This window comes from Primulina eburnea, chromosome 16 (assembly GCF_022965805.1).
Source record: "Primulina eburnea isolate SZY01 chromosome 16, ASM2296580v1, whole genome shotgun sequence".
NCBI classification, from domain to species: Eukaryota; Viridiplantae; Streptophyta; class Magnoliopsida; order Lamiales; family Gesneriaceae; genus Primulina; species Primulina eburnea.
Genome location: NC_133116.1, coordinates 1129299 through 1156379, shown reverse-complemented (window position 1 = coordinate 1156379; position 27081 = coordinate 1129299). Strand labels below are relative to the sequence as shown.

The 27081-nt window shown below is 34.1% G+C and overlaps 6 protein-coding genes across 6 annotated transcripts; 4 read left to right on the top strand and 2 right to left on the bottom strand.

The window, feature by feature from the left end:
* The first annotated feature begins 392 nt into the window (after nucleotides 1-392).
* LOC140817252 (uncharacterized) lies at nucleotides 393-1702 on the top strand. Its single transcript, XM_073176890.1, has 2 exons — nucleotides 393-1414; nucleotides 1482-1702. The coding sequence occupies exons 1-2, from the start codon at nucleotides 789-791 to the stop codon at nucleotides 1639-1641; spliced, it is 786 nt and encodes a 261-aa protein (XP_073032991.1). The 5' UTR covers nucleotides 393-788; the 3' UTR covers nucleotides 1642-1702.
* Nucleotides 1703-4481: 2779 nt separating this feature from the next.
* LOC140816338 (probable inactive purple acid phosphatase 29) lies at nucleotides 4482-6848 on the bottom strand. The gene is made up of 3 exons (XM_073175545.1): nucleotides 6487-6848; nucleotides 5558-5952; nucleotides 4482-5235 (listed from the first exon to the last, which is right to left on the bottom strand). The coding sequence occupies exons 1-3, from the start codon at nucleotides 6758-6760 to the stop codon at nucleotides 4765-4767; spliced, it is 1140 nt and encodes a 379-aa protein (XP_073031646.1). The 5' UTR covers nucleotides 6761-6848; the 3' UTR covers nucleotides 4482-4764.
* Nucleotides 6849-13450: 6602 nt separating this feature from the next.
* On the top strand, nucleotides 13451-16240 carry LOC140816685 (lysine histidine transporter-like 8). The gene is made up of 5 exons (XM_073176083.1): nucleotides 13451-13828; nucleotides 13926-14059; nucleotides 14653-15080; nucleotides 15439-15570; nucleotides 15708-16240. The coding sequence occupies exons 1-5, from the start codon at nucleotides 13473-13475 to the stop codon at nucleotides 16194-16196; spliced, it is 1539 nt and encodes a 512-aa protein (XP_073032184.1). The 5' UTR covers nucleotides 13451-13472; the 3' UTR covers nucleotides 16197-16240.
* A 263-nt stretch (nucleotides 16241-16503) lies between these two features.
* Nucleotides 16504-18214, bottom strand: LOC140816686 (uncharacterized). The gene is made up of 2 exons (XM_073176084.1): nucleotides 17901-18214; nucleotides 16504-16821 (listed from the first exon to the last, which is right to left on the bottom strand). The coding sequence occupies exons 1-2, from the start codon at nucleotides 18011-18013 to the stop codon at nucleotides 16614-16616; spliced, it is 321 nt and encodes a 106-aa protein (XP_073032185.1). The 5' UTR covers nucleotides 18014-18214; the 3' UTR covers nucleotides 16504-16613.
* Nucleotides 18215-21538: 3324 nt separating this feature from the next.
* Nucleotides 21539-24709, top strand: LOC140816506 (alcohol dehydrogenase-like 7). The gene is given in 11 exon segments (XM_073175831.1): nucleotides 21539-21721; nucleotides 21850-21905; nucleotides 21907-21987; nucleotides 22129-22175; nucleotides 22552-22874; nucleotides 23132-23214; nucleotides 23298-23373; nucleotides 23450-23514; nucleotides 23774-23869; nucleotides 24210-24374; nucleotides 24483-24709. Coding segments are annotated over 11 exon segments (1170 nt in total). The 5' UTR covers nucleotides 21539-21660; the 3' UTR covers nucleotides 24600-24709.
* A 229-nt stretch (nucleotides 24710-24938) lies between these two features.
* Nucleotides 24939-26063, top strand: LOC140816507 (uncharacterized). The gene is made up of 2 exons (XM_073175832.1): nucleotides 24939-25411; nucleotides 25554-26063. Exons 1-2 carry the CDS (start codon nucleotides 25118-25120, stop codon nucleotides 26046-26048), a joined length of 789 nt encoding a protein of 262 aa, XP_073031933.1. The 5' UTR covers nucleotides 24939-25117; the 3' UTR covers nucleotides 26049-26063.
* Nucleotides 26064-27081: the final 1018 nt, after the last annotated feature.

The following is a 27081-nucleotide window of genomic DNA, read 5'->3' as shown; positions in this document are numbered from 1 at the left end:
CAGTTTTTGTGATAAAATGTACAAGTATTTATCTTCAGTTGATCAAGACAAAGTAAAAAATTCTTATAGAATCATTATGCATTATTTCCTCAAACAAGCGTATGGTGGCATGAGGTTTCAGACTTAAGAGAATTAGCAAATCTCCATATTTGCAAGATTCACTACTTGGTTCCTTGTGTTACAGTTTCCTGCATTTTGTTCAAATCATGGAACTCTTAAAATGCAAAATCTAATCTCAGCTGACCATAATTACTCTCAAAAGAGTATGAATTCTCTTATAAAAGACAATTTAAATTCATCATTTCATGAACAAGGCTGTCAAGATTCCTATTGTTCTTGATCATAGATCAATCAATAAAAGGGACAATTTTAAGATCTGATCTCTGAATTATTGTTTGTTTAATATGCTCTATACTTGTTGTGCAAGTGTACAAATTTTTTATTGCATACCTGATGATTCTGCTCCCCGATGATGACTAAAATAACATTTTTAACGCAAGATCAATGTATATAATATACACAAGATATGTACAATTGATTTTCTGCATCTTCGAGTGTTTAATACACGGGAACACGGAACTCGAACAACATAAAGTTTAATTCAAATTCCAGAAGTTTTGAGACATTGTTGGTGGAACAGATTCCTTTTGTTTTCTTTCCTTTAGTCCTTATATATAGCTGGTGCCTAAGAGAGAGATTCAACCATTCCATCTCTATTCTGAATTTCTAGCAAAGAGCCAAAACGAAAAGTACATCCTCACATATCAATTTTCAGTTTCAGCAAAAAGATGTCTAATTTCCATTCTAGATCAAACAGTTTACCATCTAAATCTCATCCAGTAATGGATGAGATTCAAGATCATTTATACTGGTTAAGGGGCTCAGAAATCACCTCGGCAAAATCCATTTGTTCGAACTTAGCTTGCCTCATTAATTTGCACGAAGGAATCAAGAATCTGATTCAGGTTCCTTCAATACAACAAGCCATCTCCCATGACCAATGTGGGACTTGGATTGAAGAGATTCTTGAAGGATCACTTGGGCTCGTGGATCTTTGTGGATTTTCGAGAGATGTTGTCTCCTTAACCAAGGAATCCGTTCAAGATCTCGAATCCTCCATCAGAAGAAACAGAGGTGAAACAGCCGTAGCAATGGACGTCAATTCTTACGTGGCCTCAAGAAAGAAGATTAACCAAATGATCAATAACAACATCAAGAACATGAAGTGCTTCAACAAGAACTTAACACCACTCCTAGAAAATGCAGAAGATCTTAAAGCCATCGTGACAGTGTTAAAAGAAACGGAGGCTATTTCTTCGTCTGTTTTGAAATCTGTCGCTGATACTCATGTCCGGGGCAAAGAGAAGATCAAAGCAAAGAAGTTGGTTATTGCTTTCGAAGCTCGCCCAAACTAACCGTGTACGTGATGAGATGGAGCAAGAAATGGATGGTGGAGATATGTTGTATGCATTGAATGTCAGCATGCTGCAAAAAGGGATGGACAAAATTACAAAGCAAAATCTGTTGACGAAACTGAAATCATCAGAAGTGACAATACAGGATCTTGAAGAGGGATTAGAATCTTTCTTTAGGAGTTTAGTGAAAACCAGAGTTTCTCTTCTTAATGCTCTGAGCCATTAGCCGGTTTTTGACCGCAAGATAAATCTGTATACTTTTGTAAATAATAAATCTGAAAACTCAATGCTCTCTCACCAATAGAATTCAGTTGATGAAATTTTAAACCTCAGCTCTGTTCTCTAAGTTACTTATCCTTTCCCTGCAAGGAGTTTGTGCCACAAAAGTCAAAAAGATTCCAAACGTACATTAAACATACTGGAATAAATTTTGAGGGGAAAAAATTGAATTACATATAATTTTACTTTTACTTGAAAATACAGGCTTAAATATTGACGCTGTTGAAATTTTCTAAATTATATTCCTCGTCTCTTCTCCTCTCGTATTTTTCCCTTAACAATGTGCACAAGAATCGCATGTATCGAAATATTACTGACAATTTAAAAATAAACGAAATGCGTTAAAAGTACTTATAAAATTCATCGCCGAAATATAAAATAGTTGCATCTCATCAAATTTATCCTGTTGATAGGTCTACGAAGTCCTGAAACGTGCAACAGCATGCCGATGAAGAGTGTGATCATTTCCATGCTGGGTGAGGTTGTCAAGATTCCCCTTGTTCTTAACAAGTGTTTAATATATCATAGATGGCAACTTACCAGTTTTATAATGATCAAAATTGAGAATTGTAATTTCTTTTTCCTTATAATACATCTATGATTAAAGGAAGCAACGCATGTTCTTTTTTAAATAAGCCACCGTGCATCTTGCTTTAATACAGAACCTAAAATGCTTGTTTTTTTCCTCGTGTACACTCCATGCAATATTCCCTATGTTTCCTGGAGATCATTACCAACACTAACATCAATATTATATCAACCTATTAGCTGTCAAGATTCCTTGTGCTTCAATAACAGCACATGTTAATGTAGCAGAGTTCCCTATTATCGAGATTCATCTTTCAACATATACCTTTTTTGTTTCGATTCCCAGAGGTATGTCTTGCTATATATATCTGAGGTGCCAAATAGATCGCTTCGATCCTCGGCATGTTGTTCAGAGACTAAAATTTTTAGGCTCGACCAAAAAGCTTCACATAGAGATGGTGAATACGCACGTTAGATCCAACAGTTTTCCATCTAAATTCCATCCCACTATAATCGATGTCAAAGATTGTTTTCACAGGGTTAAAGGGTTAGGAAGCTACATCAGTATTATCCCCTTCCGTTTGTGCAAACTTGGCAAGCCTCAGAGATTTGAATGAAGCCATCAATAATATGATGAAGCTTCCTTCAATCCAGCAAGGTCTTTCCTATGAAAAATGTGGAAAGTGGGCCATTGAATTGCTTGATGAGTATCTTGCACTCGTCGATCTTTGTGGATTTGCGAGAGAAGAAGTGTGATAGAATCTGTTCAAGAACTTGAATCGTGGATCAGGAGAAATAGAAGAGAAACTGCAACAACAGAGGGAATCAATCCTTACATGGTTTCAAGAAATAAGATTAACAAAATGGTCTATAACTACATCAAGAATTTGAAGAGCTTCAAGCAGAATTCGGCAGCACTTCTAGATAAAGGCGATGATTTTAAAGCTATCGCCACAAACCTTAAAGTAACGGAAGCATTCGGTTTCTTGGTCCTAAGATCCGTACTGATACTTGTGTCAGGGGAAAAGGGTAGCTACAAGAAGAGAAACTGGTCGTTTCTTCCAAAGTTCAATCAGACAAACCGCTTACATTCTCAAACTAAGCCACAAAAAGAGGATGAGGGCTTGTGTAATGTTGACATCAACAAATCAGGGAAAAGTATGGGCATTACTGCTGGGCAGAATGTCCTGAATCAGTTGAAGTAATCGGAACTGATAATACAGGAAATCGAAGTGGGATGACAAGATTTATTTAGAAGTGTGGTCGGAACTAGATTTTCACTTCTTAACATCCTCAACAACTAGTAGTCCCATTTTGCCTCAAATTTCAGTCAGTTATACATACTCTATAATCTATATGGTTGTGTCTATATTGATACAGATTATACTGTAATATTGATAAATAATCCGCTTTATCCCACGTTTGGTACGTTTTTAAAAAGCCCATGATAATATCATGAGCCCTTGATAAATACATTTTTAGAAGGATAAAACATCCTTAGTAAAAGGTGTGATAGTTTTAATCTAATGATAAAATATACTACAAATTACTTAATTACCCCCATTTATAAAAATCCAAAACCCCTTCTCTCATTTCATTTGGTATCTCTTTGTTTAAATAATTTAAATGTATTTAAGTTAATATTAAATATTTTTTCAATACATACATATATACAAATATATAGATACATATATATACACACACAAATAGTTACTATGCCCTTTCGATATGAAAAAGATTATAAAAAAATAAAGAAAAAGACAAAAATAAAATTTGACCGATGATCACCTTTGAAAAAGGAAAAGAAATTGTTTAAATAATTTCAAAAATAAGACGAAAGAAACGAAAATTATTCTTTAGGACCATATATATATATATATATATATATATATAAATTATTCACAATATAAAAGATTCAAAACTTAGTGCATTTTTGTTAGCCAAAATTATAATCAGGCATTGTCGAAAGTGCATACTTAAAGAAGATATGGAATATCTAATCAATTAAAAATGTCCATTTTAACATTTTCACTCGAATCTTTTAACAACACGAACTTGAATCACTATGTCGCAGAAGGAATACGGGGAATCTGTATTTGATAATAAAAAACTGACTCTTACTTTTTGTAGCTACAAAGATGCCAGGTAAAATCAATTAAAAAAAGACACATTTTTACAATTTAAATCCAAGATTCTGGACTTGTTTATCAGTCATTTACTAGGAAAAGCGAAAAAAAGAAGTAAAATGAGTCATGAAACTTACTCTTCAATCTCTCATTCTAAGGGATCAAACCAAAATCTTGGTCTCCAGTAAAAATATATTCGATACAAGATCCTACATAATAGATTTCCACGTTAATGATACAATCACGAGTGTCTGCCTCTTCATATTCGATATGATCAAACAGCAACAATTCTTACACAGCTCTTTGAATCGTTTTAACATCTACACCTAGCTTTTCCGAGTAATATAAACAGGCTGATCTATAACATTCTCCCCGCCCATTGATCATTGTATGATCATTCTTTGAAGAAATAACAGTCAATGCATCATAGGCTTACCATTGGAGCTCTTGCTCCATATCACCTGACCATCGATAGCAGTAAGAATCTCATCATCTAAAAGCTTCCATGTTTTAATAGACTTGACTCCTCCCCATGATCCATTCTCTGTTTTCTCTAAAGAAGAAACCACTATTCTTGCTCTCCTAGACCATCCAGCCTTCCCATAAGCATGATAGCCGAATCCTCCAGCATAGCATAAATGTATGCCAGCCAACTCACCACAAAAATCATTAAGATGATCGTGACCTGTGAAAACGGCCTTCACATCCCCTGCTGACGCCATGGTTGTGAAAAAGCCAGAGTTCATAGAAGCAGAACTAATTCCTTCTTGTTTCACCCCAGTATAGTTAGATGAATCAAAGCTTGCATATTCGGGCAGCGGGATGTGAAAGTACACAAGCCCTGGAGCAGGACCCTTTTGAGGCTCTGGCTTTTTCATGTAACTCCTCTGCAATAACAAAGCCGGTTGTTTGATGTCAGATAAAAGAATAGCAGCAAAATCGTGAAAGTTTCAAGCAAGGAATTGAGATTATATTATGAAGACTAACAAAGACCCAATAGGACTCTACACATTGCCCACGCCATGCCCAGAATGGCTTTCACGCACTCATTAAACATGAAGATTAACAAAGACCCAATAGGACTAGACACATTGCCCACGCCGTACTCGGAATGGTTTTCATACACTTGTTGAATATTCTGAGTGCATTACAAACATTGACAACAATTGTAGCAGAGTACCTATAGCTGAATCAGCTCTTCTCCAGTACCTGAAGTTTAAGTGAAGTACGCTCAAACCAAAGCTGCTGAGAAGGCTTGATCCAATCGTAGCCAGGAATGGACGGAACATTCGAGTAATCTCCACTATCCAAGAAGTATAGATTAAGAACTGATTTATTCGCTAAACTAGAACCTTCAACTCCATGAACCTCCAAATTATAATTCCCATATCCATCAATTACATCAACTTCAGAAGGATTAAACTGAGACAAAGTGTTTTTCAAGCCTGTGATATATTTCATCACACCCTCCCTTGATAATGTAGATTCTTGGTCATGATTTCCAAGAACAGCGGCCCATGGTATGTTGGACGATATGGCTGGAGCAAAGGCTGCATCCATGGACGATGCTGCATCCGTAGCATCGAACCCAAAAATATTATCTCCTGTATCAACATCCCATAAGTCATCACAAAAGATGCGATGAACAAGGAAATAATAATGCATTGATGAGAATTTCGCCGTCAGGAGTGACTTCACAGCGGCAATTCTTAACCCTTGCGGGCGTAAAAACGTATATAAATAAATGCACATGCATGTACAGTTTATATTTAGGCAGGTAAACAAGTAAACGAGCTAAACAAGACTTGTGAGACTTCATCCCAAACCCTATACGTCTACGAAGATAGTTATCCGATTTTCTCACCACAACTATTTGCTCGTATTATTGATCATACCGCAAGTTTTCTGATTTAACCATACGGAATTTTGACGACAGTACTCCAACACAAGTATTTACAACAAAGAAATCAATTAATCAACCATGCTCCATAATTTCGGTGAAGAGATCGACTAGTTATTAGGTTCTCAAATTTGTTCTAACCCCCTGAAATTTTTAATATATTTTTCTCGTACCCGATTTTGTTTTTATGGCTCCGTCCCGTTCCTGAATGAGAAGGAATGATAAGAGTCATTCGAACCTGTGAAAACAATGAGGTGAGGCTTCTCTGCTAAAATCAAACGGCGGATGAAATAAGTAGTGTTGAGATCCGAGCAGGAAGGCATCTGCGATGGAAACACATCCTCGCAAGGAGTGATCTTCCCGTCGGCGTAGTGCATGTCCGCCACCTGCAGAATCCTGAACTCTCCCCTTTCACCGTCAAATCTGAGCTCTCGCTGCCCGGCATGGACGCACAGGAGAGTTATGCACATGGACAAAGCTAGCAGTTGAGCCACCTTCCCCTTAGTCGCCATTCGAGAGGGAGCTCGAACTGTGAAGTAGTAACAGTGTTGGAATGGAAATTATTATTGGCCGGCCAACCGTCCCTGTTGCCCTCCTCATTATTATTAACGTGTGAAGTGGGTTGGCATCTTGTATCGTATGCCATACGTAAAAATCCAAAGAAAAAACCCGTTTCAAAATATATCTAACATTATATAATAAATTCATTTTACAACCTATATATTATTATTTATTTATTCAATTTTTTTAATTTTTTTTCATAACTGATAAAAAAAATTGATTTCTTGGTTTCTGATAATTTATATATAATATACATCACGTATCACAAAAATAAATTGTTTTTTCACTTAATATAATACTTGAAATAATTTTCGATTGACGTGGAATTGATAACTTAACAATTTTAAATAAAAATAAAAAAATTTATTTAAAAATAAATAAATAAGTATCCTGGCAGCCTCCATACAGTGATAATTCTAAAAAAACTAGTTCGGTATTTTCAAGGAAAAATTAGCTTTCAGTCCTAAGTCGTCAATTTTTTTTGTGTTCAATCCTTGGGTACTTTTTTAGTATCACATTTCCACATGAAGTGTACCACATTTTGTATGACATAGTACCACAATTTTATAGGTAGGGAGTGAACCCAAAAAAATATTTTGATTGAGGATTTTTCATCAACTTTCCTTATTTTTAAAGCATGTAGGCTAGGTCGAGGAGTCAAGGTTTTTTTTTTTGTTTTCTTTCTGGCACGTCTTATTTTGGATAATGAATTTATGGATGAAAACTAACTGATATTTATAATAAAGTTTAATTATCCCATATATGTGTGTGTATAAGATTGATTGATATACAAACAAAAGTCTACATTTTCTCCAATAATTGTTTGGGTTTAGGGCAGAGTTGGATATATCCTATGCACTTCAACGGTAGAAGAGAATATGATAAATCCGTGTTTACGTATATTCTCTTGACAAAAACTTGTGTGAGACGGTCTCACGGGTCGTATCTGTGAGACGGATCTCCTATTTGGGTCACCCATGCATAAGTATTACTTTTTATGCTAAAAGTATTACTTTTTATTGTGAATATGGGTAGGGTTGACCCGTCTCACAGATTATGATCCGTGAGACGGTCTCCCATGAGACCTACTCTATTCTCTTGAGGGAAGCTGAATGGTCCCACGCACCAATACTTGTATGTTATTGAGTGTGTCTCATGTGAGAGACCGTTTCACGGATCATAATTTGTGAGACGGGTCAACCCTACTCATATTCACAATAAAAAGTAATACTCTTAGCATAATAAGTAATAATTTTTCATAGGTGATCTAAATAAGAGGTCTGTCTCACAAATACGATCCGTGAGATCGTCTCACATAAGTTTTCGTCATACTTATATGTTATTTCATTTTCTCCCATTGTTTTGTAATTAAATTTATACCACTAGGATTATACGATTTTGTTTATTTTTCGATTAAACATTCGTATATTTACTTTGAATTTTACGCAAAAAGTCTCGTATCAATAGAAATATTTTCATCTTACTAGTATTGTTAGCATTAATGAATTCAATTATATGTACTATGAAAGACATCGGTTGTATAATATATATTAAAAATTAAATTAATACTTGATTATTAATTTGCCTTCAATTTTTAAGTAGTGATAATAAAAATTCAAATGTGTGGGTGGGTGACATGGATTCCAAAATGGCCGAGGTGCCTATGGCAATTTCAGAGTTATTTTTAGCATTAGTCCACATTCGCACATGACAGGTGCACATGAATTAAATTTCATCTAAAATATAGTTTTAGATTAATATATAAAAAAATTATATGAATATAATGATATTAGTGTATTTCTTATTTAATTTAATATTTGAAGTTATAATTTATTATACTTTGTTTTATTTCACGAGTAATGGCTCTATTGGGAAGGGATATTTTGGAGGAAAAAAATGGTATGAACAAGATGGCTTCAAAACAATCTAGGTTCTATTTGGACAAGTATTTGTAAAATGTTTTTTACAAAAAGAAATTTATAAAAGGTTTTAAAAGTTTTTTAAAGAATAAATACATGTTTGGTCAATTATTAAAAATGTTTCTATAGTTGAAAATAATTAAGAAAGTTGTAGGACCGAGAACTTGCCACTATATCAAAAACTATAGTTAGTGGTAAATGTGCAACTTAAATCTTTTAAACAACACAAGCGTCATAGTTCAATCGTTTTACCCAGTAAAGACAATTATTGCGCTCAACAAAAGTGATTGGACAATTATTATATAAAAACTTTTAATTGTAATTTTCTTTTTTGCTCATTTTTTATTTTTTGCGATTTATTATCTGTTTGATCCACGTTTTTATTTTAAAAACATAAATATCTCTATGTTATATATTCTTAACAAATTATTATTAGAGAAATATTTTCATAAAAAAATTATAAAAATCTTATTCAAACACATATTTTAAGTTTTTTATTTATAAAACATTAAAAATATTTTTAAAATACTTGTACGAAGATAGTCTAATTTTCTTTCTTATTAAGCCATCTTATATGTTTTCAACTACCATTCAAATGATTCACTAAAGCAAAGAAAAAGCTACGCCACCAAAGAGTGCTTTATACAAACAAACAAATTTTACCAAAATGATAATATAATAGTCTTTTTTTTTCCAGATAGATCTATAGCTTATAGGCATGCATATCATATAAGTGGGAGTCATGAAAATTGTCCGAGTTGATAGAGTATGTATGTGTTTGATTAATTGTCAGAAGTTTGATTCTCTCAGCCAACACTCTTTCTTACGAACTTGTTATACATGTATTGTCCAGTATAATATGACTATTGTGGTTTACAAGCTATTATATTAGCCGATTAATTAGTTTACCTGCTGCATACCCAAAAATTGTTACGTTCATTAAAAAAAATGTAAGTGGGAGAGCTTTCGCCAAAAATGGATTCCATTTCGAATTAAATGGAGCTCAACATAAAATTATTAATTTATTAGAAATAGAAGATCTAGACCTAATAATATATTAGTTAATTAATATTTTCATAACATCTACAAATTTTTATCCACCCCGATCTTCAAATGAAAAGTAAGATTTTTAATAATAACAAAGAAATAAATATATATGTACATGCATTTTTACAAATAAAAGAACACAAGCTTTTTTTTTTGCTTCCAAATTATATTAATCCATAGAATTTTAAGATCCATTCAAACTTGAAACATAATATATACATCTCACATTCTAAAGTTCATTTTGAAATAAATGTATTAATCAACTGCTCTAATTCTACATTTGGGTTAAATTATTTGAAATCATAATTTTATATTTATTTTAAATGTTTGAATGAACTTATTTAGGGTGAGTTTCATATTCAATTTTAGCAAAAACTTGTGTGAGGCGGTTTTACGGATCGTATTTTGTGAAACAGATTTCTTATTTGAGTCATATATAAAAAAATTATTACTTTTTATGCTAAGAGTAGTGCTTTTTATTGTAAATATCGGTAGGATTGACACGTCTTACATATAAAGATTCGTGAGACCGTCTCACAAAAGACATACTCTTCAACTTTATGATTCAGAGAAACGCAATAGTTACGATATATTTGAAATATTACATTAAAAAAAATCAAACAATTTATTTAAATCAAATTCATCCTTTCAAACACAAAACAAGAAAATAGATACCTTTGTTTACTCGGTCGTGGTCTGTCTCATGCCTTTTTCAAAAGTATCGGAGTTTCCACTTTACCTTTAATAGATGTGTATCATAAAAAGTTGACACGAGAAATTTCATTGTAGTTCTTGCATCAACCTTGTTATTTTGAAAACACATGCATGGTCTCAGGATTGCAAACCCAAATGTTGAACGTATATAGTGGGATTTGGATCATCTGCGGCTGAAAACACATGATATAGTGTTGTGCACTTTTTACACGAGATGATTTGCTAATCATCTCGTTTCATATGATATTTTTTCAAATTTATCTGATACTGTGTGAGATCAATCAGATGATCAACGAGTGAGTCTCATGTGAGACCGTCTCATGGATCATAATCTGTGAGACAGGTCAACCCTATTCATATTCACAATAAAAAGTAATATTTTAGCATAAAAAATAATACTTTTTAATAGAAAGTAATATTTAATGGGTGACCAAAATAAAAGATCTATCTCACAAATACGACCCGTGAGACCGTCTCACACAAGTTTTTGTCGATGATCAAATGCTCATCTCATGTAAAAAGTGTACAATACCAAATATTATGTTTTCAGCCAGAGTAGATGATCCAAATCTTATATAGTACCAAAAGAAATTAATATATGGATAATTTAATATATTTTAAAATTTTGAAATTTGTAGTTTCAAAGAAAAATAAAAAATTACGGTCGTTTCTTGTTTTAACGACCCTCCAATAATATATAATAATATGATTCTTCTTTCACCTTATGGCCTCAATGCCCTTGAATAATATATATAGTTATTTCAGATTTTACTACACAAAAATTCGTATGAGATTATCTCACGAGTCGATTATGTAAGACAAATCTCTAACCGGATCTGATCCATGAAAAAATATTAGTTTTTTGTAAAAAAATACTGGTACTTCTGATTAAAAAAAAAAAAGCTAAAATGGTCAAATATTAAAAAATACATATCTAAAGATCAAAATCAAAAAATATAAAATTGTCAAATATTGAAATATACATAACTAAAACTCAATTTTTACAGCATTGAGAAGAAAAATAGAAAAAAAAATATATAACTTTATAAAATTGAAATTTTCCCTAGACTTCACTTTTCTTCTAAAGTCGTCGTGGAAAAAATCCTAGAAATTTCCTTGCAATTTAATTTCGAAGCAAAGCAAACATAAGTCGACATCTCCTAGCTCGTTTTTATTTTCATCGTGAAAAGAAGTTTGTACCAATTCGTTAAGTGTACGTATTTAATTTATACACAGTGCACTGTTAATATTTGGAGATCTTAATTTTGATCTACGTACGAGGAAACAAAAGTGAAGAAGCATTCTAATTACAAGGAAATTTGTTTGGACTTAGTATAATGTATATTATTTACTTGAGATTTTTTCTCATAACAAATGATAACTTATTATATTAGATCTAATTGTTGTTTACTGACTACTGTGTATTATAAGTATTAGACTACTTTATAAGAATCAATTTAACCGGTTATGTAATGTTAAATTATTCCACCGCTTCATTCAGCAACATATTTACATATTCTACTACTCTTGTGCACTAGTTTGTGGCATATGAACTACTGCTTCTTTTATATGAGAACTGTTAATTGTCTTACATCGGTTGGTTAATAACTTAGGAGTTGTATATATGGGCTTGGACAATCCTCCTCCCTTGAGCTAGCTTTTGGGATTAAGTTAGGTCTAAGTTTCAATCTTAACATGGTATCAGAGCCCGGGTTCCACCGTTATGTGTTGGACTGTCTATAATTAGGCCACCCTGCCCAAAATTGGGTCATTTGTCTGCCCAAAATTAGGTCATTTGTAAACTCCACGCTCCAGATGTTCATTCCTGGGCGTGAGAGCGGTGTGTTAATTGTCCCACATCGGTTGGTTCAATAACCTGAGAATTGTATATATGGGCTTGAACAATCCTCCTCCCTTGAGCTAGCTTTTGGAGTTGAGTTAGGTCCAAGTTCAAATCTTAACAAAAACATTAATAAACGATCGAGTAAAATTATCTTCAAATACAAGTCGCACAACTTACAAGAATCTCACCTACTTTATCAGAAAAGTTAGTAGAATGATCATGCACGACAAAATAGAATATCAGTATATCAGATAGTTTTTTTAAAAGTCTACACGCAGAGCTAGTTATTTTTTGCTGTCAGTATCTGTTTATTAATTAAAGTGTACAATAAATCAGAAAAAGAAGAGAAAAAGAAGACGACGATAACACTATTGCATTAATGCTCAGTTATTAAGCTATATGTTGAATGAAAAGATGCAAGAAGCACTATATATAGAGAATGGCAAGATGAGAGAAAGAGAAAAACTATAAAATTTTACATGATCATTCTCTGAAAATCTTTCTAAGTACTTTTAATCTTCGCCAAATATATACCGCTCAATGGTCTACTCCTCAAATAACAATCATCATATCTTCAAATATTATCAAGGGATTCTATCAAATCACTCGACCGTTTCTTGTCAATATCGTTTGAAGAGTTTTGGATTCAATTACCTTACTTCACCAGTGTTGTATTGGTTGTTAGATGTGTGTTTCAACCATTTGTGATAATACTAGAAGTTTCAATTTAATGAGTGGATAAACCCTAATATTGAAGTAGATTGTTTCGAAAATTGATGAAATCTCACAACTATTGGAAAAAATAAATAAATAAAACGACGTAGATGCCTAATTACTCTTTAATTTTACTTTTCAAGCTTTATCGTTAAAAAAAACACAGCAGCCAAAGTGGGGTTAGTCAAAGAGTACCGATCAATTTATACTTTAATTTAACCAAGACATGCACCGGACAATGATTAATTTCATATCACTTCCAATTTTCAATTAAATATCAAAAACGAATTTGTTACAAAATATATATATATATATATATATATATATATATATATATATAAAGTGGATGTGATATGTTTCTCCTATATAAACTTCAACAAATTAGTTCCATTTTCCCAAATTAATCTTGTTCCAACTTACAATATAATGAGCCAGCTCGTGGAAAACAAGAACTCGCGATCACAATCCAGCACGTCGCCAATAATTTTCCCAAATGCTCCATCACAAAGTCTTCATTCCAATCCCGAGACACCTGAAAGCCCGTTTGTTGCCGTGGCCCGAATGATGACTCCTTTAGCCAGCCCGGTGAAAAAGGCTATATCCGGCATGCAAACATGCTTAGCGGAAGTGGGGCATATCACCAAGCTTGATCCCCAGGATTCATGGCTTCCAATCACTGAATCCCGAAATGGGAACGCCTGTTACGCGGCATTTCATACGCTTAGCTCCGGAATCGGATTCCAGTCCCTTGTATTGCCTCTTGCCTTTACTGCTCTTGGTTGGTATGTAAGTCCTTCGTTTAGTTTTGTAGGAACCATGCATGTAATGTATTTGGGATGGTTTCATCTGATTAGGAGTTTGGTTTTTAATTGTTTTCAGGGTGTGGGGAATTGTGAGCCTGTGTTTGTGTTTTATCTGGCAATTGTACACGTTATGGTTGCTGATTCAACTACATGAATCAGTTCCTGGGACGCGCTACAGCCGATACCTCGGGTTATCAATGGCGGCTTTTGGTAAGTGTATATGTATGTATACATTTATATGTACTGCATTTAACTTTAATATGTTTCATCCAGGTGAAGCTTCACTTCGAATCCCATCGTCAGAGTTTTTTGAATGTATTTGTCGTAAAAAAATGGATAGATTCATCTTAACTATGTTCCCTGTATATAAAACAGCTCGATAAATCCTCTTAGTTTATTAAAAAAATCAAAGCTTATATTTATTAGAAATTTCGAAACTTAAATAGTCCTCGTTGTGGAATCAAAATCTTACCATTCCATATCGAGTGGAAATGTTGAAAAGCTTGAAGTCTAGTAATTTTAGAGTGGGAGTCTTTGATTTTATAAATTAATTTTTAAAATTTATATATACAGACGCTGAGACAGTAACTCGTGAATTCGACCAAAAAGATACTCAAACTAGATATGACCTTGATCAAAACCAAGTTCATATCGAACTGTGACCATGTTACAAACAGCTCAACTCGTTTGCACCCCTCCCCCCACGCATCATGTCTTCCCTATGTCTTTGTTTTACTTTTGATCGTGTGCAGTCCAAATTTTTTTAGCAGTATGAAGTAACAGATTCCTCTTGAAATTTCCAGGGGAAAAGCTGGGAAAATTTCTAGCCCTATTCCCAACTCTGTACCTAGCTGGTGGCACCTGTGTTAGCCTAATAATGATCGGAGGTGACACACTGAAAATCTTTTTCCACACTGTATGCGGTACAACTTGCAACGCCAATTCACTCTCAACGTTCGAGTGGTACCTTATTTTTGTGTGCATAGCCGTGATTTTAGCGCAGCTTCCAAATCTGAACTCCATCGCTGGGGTTTCTCTGATTGGTGCGATCACTGCTGTAACGTATTGCACTTTGACATGGACTATGTCTATCTCGAAAACAAAGCCCTTGGGAGTATCGTATGAACCCATGGAGATGCAATCGGAAATGTCGAAAATTTGCAGCGTTTTGAATGCACTTGGGATCATCGCCTTTGCTTTCAGGGGACATAATCTTGTCTTAGAAATTCAGGTACCGATTCTAATTCCGTCACTGATCACACTGGCTAATTTGTTTTGTGGTCAGCCAGAAACAAGTTCATCATTTAAGAAATTAGTAGTTTGGCATATTTCTGGTGGTGATATTTTATACTTTATTATTTCACTTTTATGTTGACTTCGAACTACTAAATTTACCGTTTTCAAAATCATGCACTCGGTGTAGCTACCATGGGATTATTTGGTTGGTTGCACCGTTGAGTTAGTAGCGAATATCATACACAATATGACCCAAGACGATCCGATGGAGACGTCCATGAAGGAACTGCTCTAAAACCTGAAAATCAGTGTCATTTTGAAATGTAATTCATTCAGTTGTGTCATGTATTCAGGGTACAATGCCTTCGAATCTAAAGAGCCCGTCGCAAGTGCCAATGTGGAAAGGGGTGAAGTTTTCATACTTGATCATTGCATGCTGCTTGTTTCCAATGGCAATAGGGGGTTATTGGGCGTATGGAAATTTGGTAAGCCAAAAAAAAGGGGAAAAAAAAAAGGAGAACCAAGCGAATAAAAAATATCTATAAAAATTGGGGCTAATTCTTACTTTCTCAGTAATCCGTCTTTTACCCTTTGTCGTTTTGACTGTATTGTCTTTTCCCAGATACCGGCAAATGGAGGCATGTTGAGTGCATTAGACAAATACCATAGAAATGATATATCCAGGGCAATACTGGGATTAACAAGTCTGTTCGTGGTAATCAACAGCCTGACTTCATTTCAGATATACGCAATGCCAGTTTTTGACAATCTTGAGTTTAGATACACCAGCAACAAGAATGGACCATGCCCGTGGTGGCTTAGAACCGGGCTGCGTATTTTCTTTGGCTGCCTTGCTTTTTTCATCTCAGTCGCGCTACCGTTCCTGAAAGATCTGGCTGGTTTACTGGGAGGCATTGCGCTACCACTCACTCTAGCATACCCCTGCTTGATGTGGATCAGGATAAAGAAACCTCAAAAGTATACTGGAATGTGGTGCCTAAACTGGTCGCTTGGATCTCTTGGAATGTTGTTGAGTGTTTTGCTAGTCTTTGGAGCGATATGGACTATAGCAACACAAGGAATTGAAGTCCATTTCTTTAAACCACAGTAAAAAAATCTGCAATAATATTGGAGTTGGTCATTTAAGTGATAGAACTTCTTGAGTGATAAGATTCTTGCCTGAAGCCTGAAGGATGCATATTCGGCTAGAAAACGGATCTTGAGAAATGGAGACGAATGTGATGAAAATCCAAGATCTCCAACGTTTTTCGAATAGGGGTGAAGAAAATTATGAGTCTGCTGAATTACCAGATAACAGTCCCTACCAAGGTGCACTTTTATATAATAGAAGAGCAAAAGCGTGCATAAGAGAACTAACAGTAGATCAAAAACATGGAATAATTGAGGAAACCAGATACTTGAATTGAATTTACACACCAACTACGTTCGCTAATCAGTAAGATTTAATTGAATATACGTAGGAAATTGAGGAAAAGTAAATAAATGGTTCAAGAATTCTCACAACTTACTACATAGATAATGGAAGAAGCATCCTTCGCCTCTTCTTTCGAGCCAGTCTCACTTGCTTTGTAATTTTCATGCATAGAAGCAAGAGCAGGGTGATACATAACAAAATAATGGCCCGCATCAAGTGCATAAAATATAATGCAACTGCGGAGAAAACAAGGAATGCTAGAATCACAAGTTCCCATATGACAAAGGATGCTACATCAACCCTGTAATACAAAAAATGTAAAAATATCACATCAAAAGCCATAATGAAAGCAAATAGCTTATTTGGATCAAAAAGTAAATAAATTGATTAATGACTGAGCAGAAAAGAGATATAAGGGAGCTAAAGAATACGTAGAAAAGAAACCGACAAAAACTCGGGCGAACAACTCAAATCAAATGCACAAACCAATAGAATGAACACAATCATATTTCATCACGAGACAAGCAAAGCCATTTTCACATATCTGAAATAGAAAATAAAATTCTACTTCCACACACCGAATGTCACTTTTTTCCCAAGAAACTACATGATATAAACTGAAAGTAATACACACATTACTTGAGATCTGAGAATACATGTTGCTTTCAAATTTAATTACAGACTCTGTAGCCGGCAAGTTCATGAATGTGAAAAGACTTACAGCCATTAACTAAATTTTATTGTATTTACACATTTGCAAATTAAATTTCATTTTGAGATAATCCCTGTGCTTTAGACTCATAGCCAATGGTAACATAAGGCAACAGTTCTCTCATGCAACTCTAATACTGAATCACTGAGTAATTTGAGAAAAAAGTGCCTACAAAGAAATGTACTGTAATTGAGGAGATTTAGATTATTATTAGGCTCTGATTGTGTTCCTAGGAGAGCATAGGTTCACGTGTCAACTTTAACATCATTTGACATGTGAATGAATTCAACAAACAATACCCAGTTGCCAGTTGTTTCCCCATTTTCCTATGCTGTACACTTCCAATACGAAGTATTTTCGTGGGAAGTCAAGAATACATGATTAAAGTTCTTCTTCAGTGCTCTTCTTAACAAGATAATAACATTTTGGCCCGAAAAACGTACCAGCTCATTAATGGATTACTTAATCAGCATGTTTGATAATCCGTCTATAAGAATAAACTAAAAACCATGAAAAACGATTTAAAAACGCAAGCTTTTTTTCTCAGCATTTCACGAATCAACCAATCTCTAACATGATTTCCGAATTCTCGAATCAAGTAAAGCAGTATTACCCAATTGAATCAATCATAAACTTCAAACAAACCAATAAAAAGGGTAATGGAAAACCTCGAAGATCCGAGATTGGAGGTAGATGAGAAAAAAGAAGCTGAAGCCCAATCATGTTTTGATCGAATCTGATACTCTCTCAACTGCTCCACCAAATTCGATCGTGTTATCATCCTCTATCCACTTGCCACAAACCGAAGACCTCGGCTTGAACACTTCAGCTCCTCTCTACACCAAATCAATCATAAATTCTTCACAGTTGATTCCATATTTTCATTTCAAGAAAAAGAACCTAATCGGCGATGAAGCTGAGTATCGCGGCGGCGTCCCTGAACCGACGATCGTGAAAATTAAAAATGGGCAAGAAAATATAATTATGGTAGTTGCGGTTTATTTAAAGAGCCCGGGTTGCTAGTCCCGGCCTTTCTCCGAAAATAACAGTGACCGGGATTTTTAACCCCGGTTCCTAAAATATATTTTAAAAAAAAAACAGCCCTTCTTTTTTGAGAAAAAATAATAATAGTAAGAACAATATTATTTATAAAAAAATACAAAAATCAAAAACAAGTGTATCATTTTTTAAATAGAAATAGTATTATTAAAAAATTACATGTTAGATGGTATCAATATTATATTTTGACATTGTTTTTTATATATAATTCTTCTGTTTTACAAATAACACTAACTAGTCGTATATTTGTTGTTATTATGCAACAAATAATAATTTAATTCGTTACAACAATTTAATTTAAGAAATTATCATAGTAATAATTTTTTTTTGTAAAGTTTTACGAAAAAATTACAAACTATTATGTATTTTTTGTACAAGGTGTAAAATAAATTAATATTTTTTAAAAAAAACCATGTTTAATATTGAATATGATAAAAAAAAAAATTTATAACGTTTAAACAAACAATCACAGAGCTTATTTTAAAAAATAAAATAAAGTTCTGTGTTCTATTGAAATACTATAATGTATTATTCATATACAAATATATTATCTAAAGTTATACGAAGTACATTGACCTTATAATTTTCCCAGCGAACAGCCGAACATTGTAGGATATGTCAACATATTTTAAAAGTTTTAATCTTTATCTAAAAGTAAGGATAAAAAATGAGATAAATTTGTTAAGTAATATAGTTTGCTATATTAATTCATAAAGCATGATTAAAAATATATTTCTCCTTTGTATCATTTCTCGTTTTACAAATATAAAGACACACAAATTCTTTACTATTATATATAGTACTATTAAAACCTTAACGGGTCGGATACATATAGAGGTATTTGGACCCAAAATTGACACTTACCCGACCTCGAGACCCGTGTTTGATTCACATATCCACATCATATAAACACGTTAGACCCAAACCTAATGTCGTCTCATTTATTGTGGTTTGGTATTAGGCACCAAAAGTTTCAGAGAAATTAATTATTTGACGTTGAATATTCTGCAGTTTTACAACGTTAGTATCTATGATATCAAATGTAAGTAATTAAATAAAAATCAAACTAAATATTAAGATAATTTGATTTTATAGTATGCAATGATATAAGATAATTTTTGTTTCACATGATTTTTTTTTTAAAAATATTTTAACAAAATTGCACGTCTAATTAATCGTTTTTGTTAGATATTTTCTCTCAATTAAAATTTTGAAAGTTGTATATATGAACAAAATAATCATTTCTTATTAAGTTAACATTTTGGTTGAGTTAGATCAAATTCCATGAATCTAAATACTTATCATGAACGTCTTAGGTTGAGTTCTGAAAAGAAGAAAGTAACACATTTTTCATGGATGGAGATATTCTTTAAGAAAGTTCGTAAGAGAGAGTGCTCCAGAGAGAGCTCAAGACCGGAAAAAGCATATGGTCATTACAATAAAAAAATCTTATAACTCCAGTTGTTTATTGATTGATGTGTTAGATTTCTCACATCGACTATATTAAGTTCTTATGAATTGTATATAGACTTGGACAATGCTTTCTTTTGAGCTCTTTTTTGAGATGAAGTTAAGCTGGAGTCTAAAACCTTAACATTGTATCAGAGTCATGTCTTATAAGCCACCCACTTACGTCAAATAAAACTTACGCTCATGTGTTAGATATCTCATATACACTGGACGTAGTTTTCGAAAATTGTATATATGGACTTTGAGAATATGTTCATTATCTTGACAACCTCCAAAATGAAAATTGATCATGGGTGCTAACATTTTAAAGCTGAATCTGATTTTCAATATTCTACAAAAATAAGAAACAATTAGACTTTTGTTGATAAAGAAAATATTAGTAGTTTCGAAATATAGAAATTAGATAGATTTTGCACCGGCACACAGTGAACATTTTGCACCACTAAATTAATAAGAAATATAATGTCAGTCCAATACAAAATTATATTATCCAACTCTATTTTTTTTTAAAAAAAAACTATATTAATTTAAGAAGCTGTACGAAGCCTTGTAGGGTCCCCATCAAGGCTCTCTAGACTCATACTTCATTTAATCACTTCAGATAGACCCGGGCCTTGACTTGTTTCGGGACATTACTCGCGGAATTAAAAAGTGGGTGGTTGACTCCTACAAATCTATAACTATATTTTTTATTGTTGATTTTATTGATAAATAGTTATAAACTTATAGATTACCCGGGGACGATAGGAAATCGGCCTACCAACGAATTGGTTGAAATAGTAAGCTTTTGAGATCGAGCTTTAACTCTAATGAACCAACGAATTGGTTGAAATAGTAAGCTTTTGAGATCGAACTTTAACTCTAATGATTTCATCTTAATGATTTCATCTTGTTTTTTCATCGTAACGACGAGTCCTTCCACCCTCTATAATAAGATTAAAAAAAATAGTAAACCTTCGGGCAATAAATGATGATTTGTTAACTATCTCAACAAGGATTTATTTTATCTTACCAATATTGTGAGCATTGTCATCATGATAGGATGTATGATCAAGATTTGCTCATTCATATATAAGACCCATTTTTTTTTGAAATTGTATGTGTGGCAAGATCTTAACCGTTAAAATGAAGTGAGGATAGTGTTCACGTAGGTAGAATCTCATTTACCAACAACAAGTATCATAGAGAACCCGAGGAAATAAGTGTGTGTGTATATATATATATAGTGTGTGTGTATATTATCCCATAAGTAACATGAACGCTTTCCGGCTGTCAACGTTCAAACTTAATTGGTCACTCATTATTTCAGAGCTATTTTTTGGTTCACCATGCCACTTAGATACTCAACCATTTGCACGTTCTTGTACAAATTTTGTTTTTTGGTTTTATATAAATACTTTTTGTTGCTGAATAGTATGGTTTCAATTTATAATTTGAAGAAATTACTATTCAACAAATTCGAATTCGACTGATATGATCAAAAACTTTACAATCTTCTTCCGCATATGTACGAGTTAGTGTAACATGTAAATATTTAATAAATGATCACAGTTCGATTTTTTATCAATATTTTTTAAGTGTTCTAAAAAATGTAATTTTTCTGATTAACATGATTCGTAAAATATCAAATTATCCTGAAAATTTATTCTGTAACGATAAATATCGACTGCATTTTCACTTTGTTAAAATAAAAAATTCACATTCCAAATATATCGTTGCTGGATGATTTGATACGAGGTACTTGTCTCATAAATGAAAAAATAAATTATATGATTCAGGACCCCCCTTGGGATGTGTATTGCCTGCCCAATCCAACCACAAAAAGATGAAGATCACCCAATCCTAATATATGATAAATAAATATAACGACTGCTGCAGAAACTGGAGCATCATCAAGAAATGGAAAGCATCACCAATGCTCGGTTGGGTGAAAATGCCGGGAAACCCATCAGATGCAGAGGTATGCCATGCGCATTCTGTCACAAAGATTTATTAGCCATTTTATTTTTCGCTTATCATTTATGGGATTTATTTATACTCGCACGCACACAAGATGTGTTTTAGAGTGTGTAAAACTTGTGGGTGCAGGGGCGCTGGCCAGGAAGCCAGGGGAGCCTCTGGTGATAGAGGAAGTGGTCGTGGCTACCTCCAAAATTTGGAGAAGTTCGAATTAAAATCATCTGCACTTCTCTCTGTTTCAGCGACGTCACTTTCTGGAAATTGGAAGTAAGTGTACGACTTGTTTTCGGATCATGGAACTTAGTTTATGTTCAATATGAAAGAAATCGTTGTTAAGTTTGTGTCTTCGATAGTTGTTGAATTGAATCTTGTGGTTTTTTTGGTCATTATTCGTTTACCGTTGTGAAGGATCATCCTGCTTGTTATCCAAGAATACTGGGACATGAAGCTATTGGGTAATTTTCATCAGTCTCCCTCTTATATTTTATTTCATTTCATAATGTGGACATTTTAAACGGAATGAAAATATTTTTTTGCTGGGGTTCGTTTAATGTTCTTCCGGGAGGCAAACATAAATTTATGAACTAATTTAATGCATTTTCAGAGCAATCGTAAGAATGGATGAGCAGATAAATCCAACTATATGTCATATGAGGTCTGAATGAAGATAATACTTGTCTAGAGATCATAAATTTTGTTTGTTACTCCTGAAAATGGGGTAGATCGATGCAGCTGGAGATGAATTGTTTTTTCAAAAAAAAAAAAAGAAAAAGAAATTAAGCTGTTTGTAAATGTTTTTAACATGAGTGTTTGACTTCTATGCATTGACAGTGTAGTTGAGAGTGTGGGCGAGAGAGTGAATGGCTTTGTTGAAGGTGATATGGTCATCCCGATATTTATATCAGAATGTGCTGAATGTGCGGATTGCAAATCAAATAAAAGTAATCTTTGCTCTACGTATCCTTTCAAGATCTCTCCATGGATGCACGACGGTTCTAGCAGATTTACTAATCTTAATGGAGAAACATTATATCATTTCTTATTTGTGTCTAGTTTTATCGAGTACACAGTTGTGCATGTTGCTAATATCACTAAAGTCGATCCGACAGTTCCTCCAGACCGGGCTTGCCTTCTTAGTTGTGGCGTGTCAACAGGTATGTTGAATTTCGACTTAGCCAAACACATTGACTATGAGATGAGGAAAATCAGGTAAAAACAGCCCCTACTAACATATGTGTGGTAGTCGATATGTCGCCATGATTGCGCCTAGGCAGGTTTGAGTTTGTGTTCCTATCACCATCTATAATATATTAACATGTAGTACAAAGCAGATGTCATACTCTAAGGTGGTTGTAAATAGCATATCTTTGGTCAAGAAGTTTAAAATTTTATTTTTTTATGTATTTTAAAGGTGTAGGAGCTGCCTGGAGATCAGCAAATGTTGAAGCAGGATCAACAGTTGCCATCTTTGGACTGGGATCAATAGGATTAGCCGTAAGAGAGTTTCCTGCCCTTGGTTCTTTTCTGTTGCTTTTTGATCGAGTCGGGATATTTTGAGACTTTGAGTTATTCCTAAGGTTGCTGAGGGATCAAGATTATGTGGCGCGGGGAGAATAATAGGCATAGATGTGAACCCCCAAAAATTTGAAATAGGTGAGTTCATTATCTTCAATATACTTCTAAACTATGAGTCGTGCGTAAATTCTAACAAACCAAACCAACCATACAGCTAAATCATTTGGTGTGACTGATTTTGTCGACTCAAGTAGTGGCGGTGACAAGCCTGTAAGCCAGGTAGTTTACTTAACTCGAGTGTATATTCTTGTGTTCAGAGACTCTGATAGGATCTATTTCGAGGAAAGAAACAACCTTGATGTTTTTTTGCATTGCATGCTTCCTTAGTCTTGTACATTTCTTTCTTAAGATAGAAATGGTACAAAACCACTCGTTAAAAATTCTAAAACAAATTGTTGCTTTTGCTTTGTCAAGTGAGGATGAGCTACAATATCTGCAAGTATTGAGTTCTTTTTTTTTTTTTTTTGTATTTTTTCAGATAGTTAACGAGATGACCGGTGGAGGAGCGGACTACTGCTTCGAATGTGTTGGGAAGGCATCCTTGGTTGAGGAAGCCTTTGCTTGTTGCCGAATGGTTTTCTTTTACCTAAAACAACTTCTATTTCCTTTTTAATGACTCGATCCAATCGTCGTTACAGATGCTAGTTTATACTGATTTTCTTACTCATTCGATCACTCTCCTGCATCATACATATGATTTACTGACACCACTCAACTTGGATAAGAAATACGAAAGGGGAGGGTGCAACTGCTATACAGTCATAAATATGTGTAGCTTTGTATACATTTACACACTTGCATATATGTATGAATGTATATGTGCGTTGATTATGCTATTATTTATGCTGTGTTTATAAATTCTGTCCAACATCATATTGTACTGCATCTAACTGACCCTCAAATTTTAATTTCAGGGATGGGGGAAGACAATTGTTGTCGGAGTCGACAAGCCAGGTGCACGAATCTCGTTCAGCTCAAATGAAGTCGTCGTTCTTGGAAAAACAGTACAGGGATCCTTATTTGGAGGCGTCAAACCGAAATCCGACATCCCAATTCTCATCAAACGTTACATGGACAAGGTAGTTATTATCATCATGTGCACACGTTGTTGTCTCGACTTTTTGCAACGCGATATGATATAATAATATATTCGGATGATTTTTGAGTCGTGTTTTACCTGCATATAGGAATTGGAACTCGACAAGTTCGTGACTCATGAGGTTAGTTTTGAAGACATCAACAAAGCTTTTGATCTACTTATAGAAGGGAAGAGCCTCAGATGTGTGATTTGGATGGATAAATGAACATGAGATTCTGTTGTTCCAGACGGATCTTCCAATTTATATGCTCTATGACGTCACATATTGGATATTTGTATTAATCGTGTATGACAATAATATAAAATGGAAAATAATGAATTTAACATGAAATAAATATTATTTTTGAATTTTATCAAATTAAATTCGAAATATAATTTGCAAGAATACAATCTAGAGGTGTATCGTATCATAAAAATTGCAGATATGCATGATGTATATATCATTAATGAAAATATTCCACATTTTATAAAACAGTAAGAAAGATAATGCATTTATTTGTAATAAATAACATTTTCCAAAAAAAATCAACTCGGATCAAAGCAAGAAGCTGACACGTCGTACAAACGTTACGAATTAATCTTAATCGCGTCAATTCCGCGTCGTAAATCCTCTATAAATCCCACCGTGTTTCACATTCAAAATCACTGAACTAAATCTTCTTTTGCATCTTGTTTAAGTCCCAACGATTATTTTCCACTTGAGTGAAAATTGATATTGAAAAAATGGCCGATTACCACCACCTCGAGAGGAAGAACGATGAGCCAAGTGATATACCCGCCACTCCCGCCGCAGTGAATGTAGGGGAGAGTGCAGCCGTGGAGGTCGGCGATCGTGGGTTGTTTGATTTTCTGGGTAAGAAAAAGGAGGAGAAGCAGGGTGAAGAGGAGGTGATAGCCTCTCATTTCGAAGAAAAAGTTCAGGTTTGCGAGGAGAAAAAGGAAGAGCCAAAGGAGGAGGAAACAAAGTATGCTGGGCTATTTGAGAAGCTCCACCGAACCAGCAGCTCTAGCAGTTCCGTAAGTTATAAATTTCTGATTGTGCCTCCTATACTAGTGTTTATATATATACTGGTTTTCATTTCATTCGTACGTCAATTCTTCATTAATAATGGTATATTTATGAAGTATTTGTATATTCTTGATCACTCATAATATGCAGTCAAGTTCCGAGGAAGAAGCGGTGGAAGGAGGAGAAAAGAAGAAAAAGAAGAAGGGTTTAAAGGAAAAGATTAAAGAAAAATTATCTGGAGAGAACAATGCAGAAGGTGAGGGACCAACTAATGTACATATTGAGAAGTATGATGATCATATCCCCGCTTCTGAACCGGAGCAGAAGAAGAGCTTCTTGGACAAGATAAAGGAGAAGCTTCCCGGCGGCAAGAAGACCGAGGAAGCGACGGCGCCACCACCAAAACTGGAGGTTGTTGGGTGCGCCACTGTTGAGGGCAAGGAGAAGAAAGGGTTCTTGATTAAGATTAAAGAGAAAATCCCTGGATACATTGCCAAGAGTGCTGATGATAAGGGGAAAGAGGAGGCATGCAACGGACTGCTCTTCTTTAAAGTCTACTGTTTTTTCAATTTCGCCAATACAACATCTTCATACACTGAAAGCTTGAAAATGAAGTTGATTCATGTCTTGAAGATTAATATTTAAAAAAAATGATTTTTGATCAAATCAACAAATGTTTTAGTTGTCTTAAAACTAACCAAAGTGGTTAATCTCATCATTTAACTCATGTAATGTATAGGAATTGCATATTAATTATGAACCCCGGCCGTAAAAATTTTATTTATTTTTATAATATATATACAAGCAATAATAATGATTTTAGGTGAAGAATACGAGCATGCAAACCCATTAACGAATTAGAAAGCTACGTTTTTTTACATAATAATTGGAGCATTAATCTTGTAGTTCATGCGTCGGCACCTTTAAAAAATGAATGTTGTGCAGCTAGAAATCCACCTGTTGTGACCTCTCCTCGGTCCAATCCACCGAGTAAATATCTCACATATGTGGCTAATTACACTAACTCCAGTTGCATCGTAGTCCTAATCAGGGACGTAGCCAGGAAATAAGTTCAGACTGGGCTGAATAGCGACGACTCTTCCAAACATCGTCGCCGATCTAAATCGGCGACGTTTTTGATTAAACCGTCGCCGAGCTCGGCGACGGTTTGTACTCTATAGCGACGGTTAGAACTAAACCGTCGTAATTTTCGCGACGGATTTATTAAAACCGTCGCTAATTCATCCGTTTTTTTAGTGTGGGCTATGGGCTAAAATTTTTAATAAATTCAAAAAATTTAGCGACGGATTTAGTAAAACCGTCGCTAATCCATGCATATTTTTTATTAGGCCCAAAAATCTAGCCTGGGCTAGAGCCCACCCCAGCCTTTGAAGTGGCTCCGTCCCTGGTCCTAATTGTATCATGTGGAGCTCACTTCCAACAAGAGAATCCAAGAGCTATGTCGCACTCGGAATAGGATTTTAGATGTAGTGTACGTAGTGTAAGTCATTCTATATATGTTCGGGTTAACATGCAAGATTATAAGCAAAATCAAATTTTTTAATTGTGTTAAATCTTTTTATTATATTAGATGTCTCATATTGACTTAATTAAAGTTTTGAGAGTTGTATATATGAACTTGAACAATCTTCTTCTATTGAACTAGTTTTTGGATGTT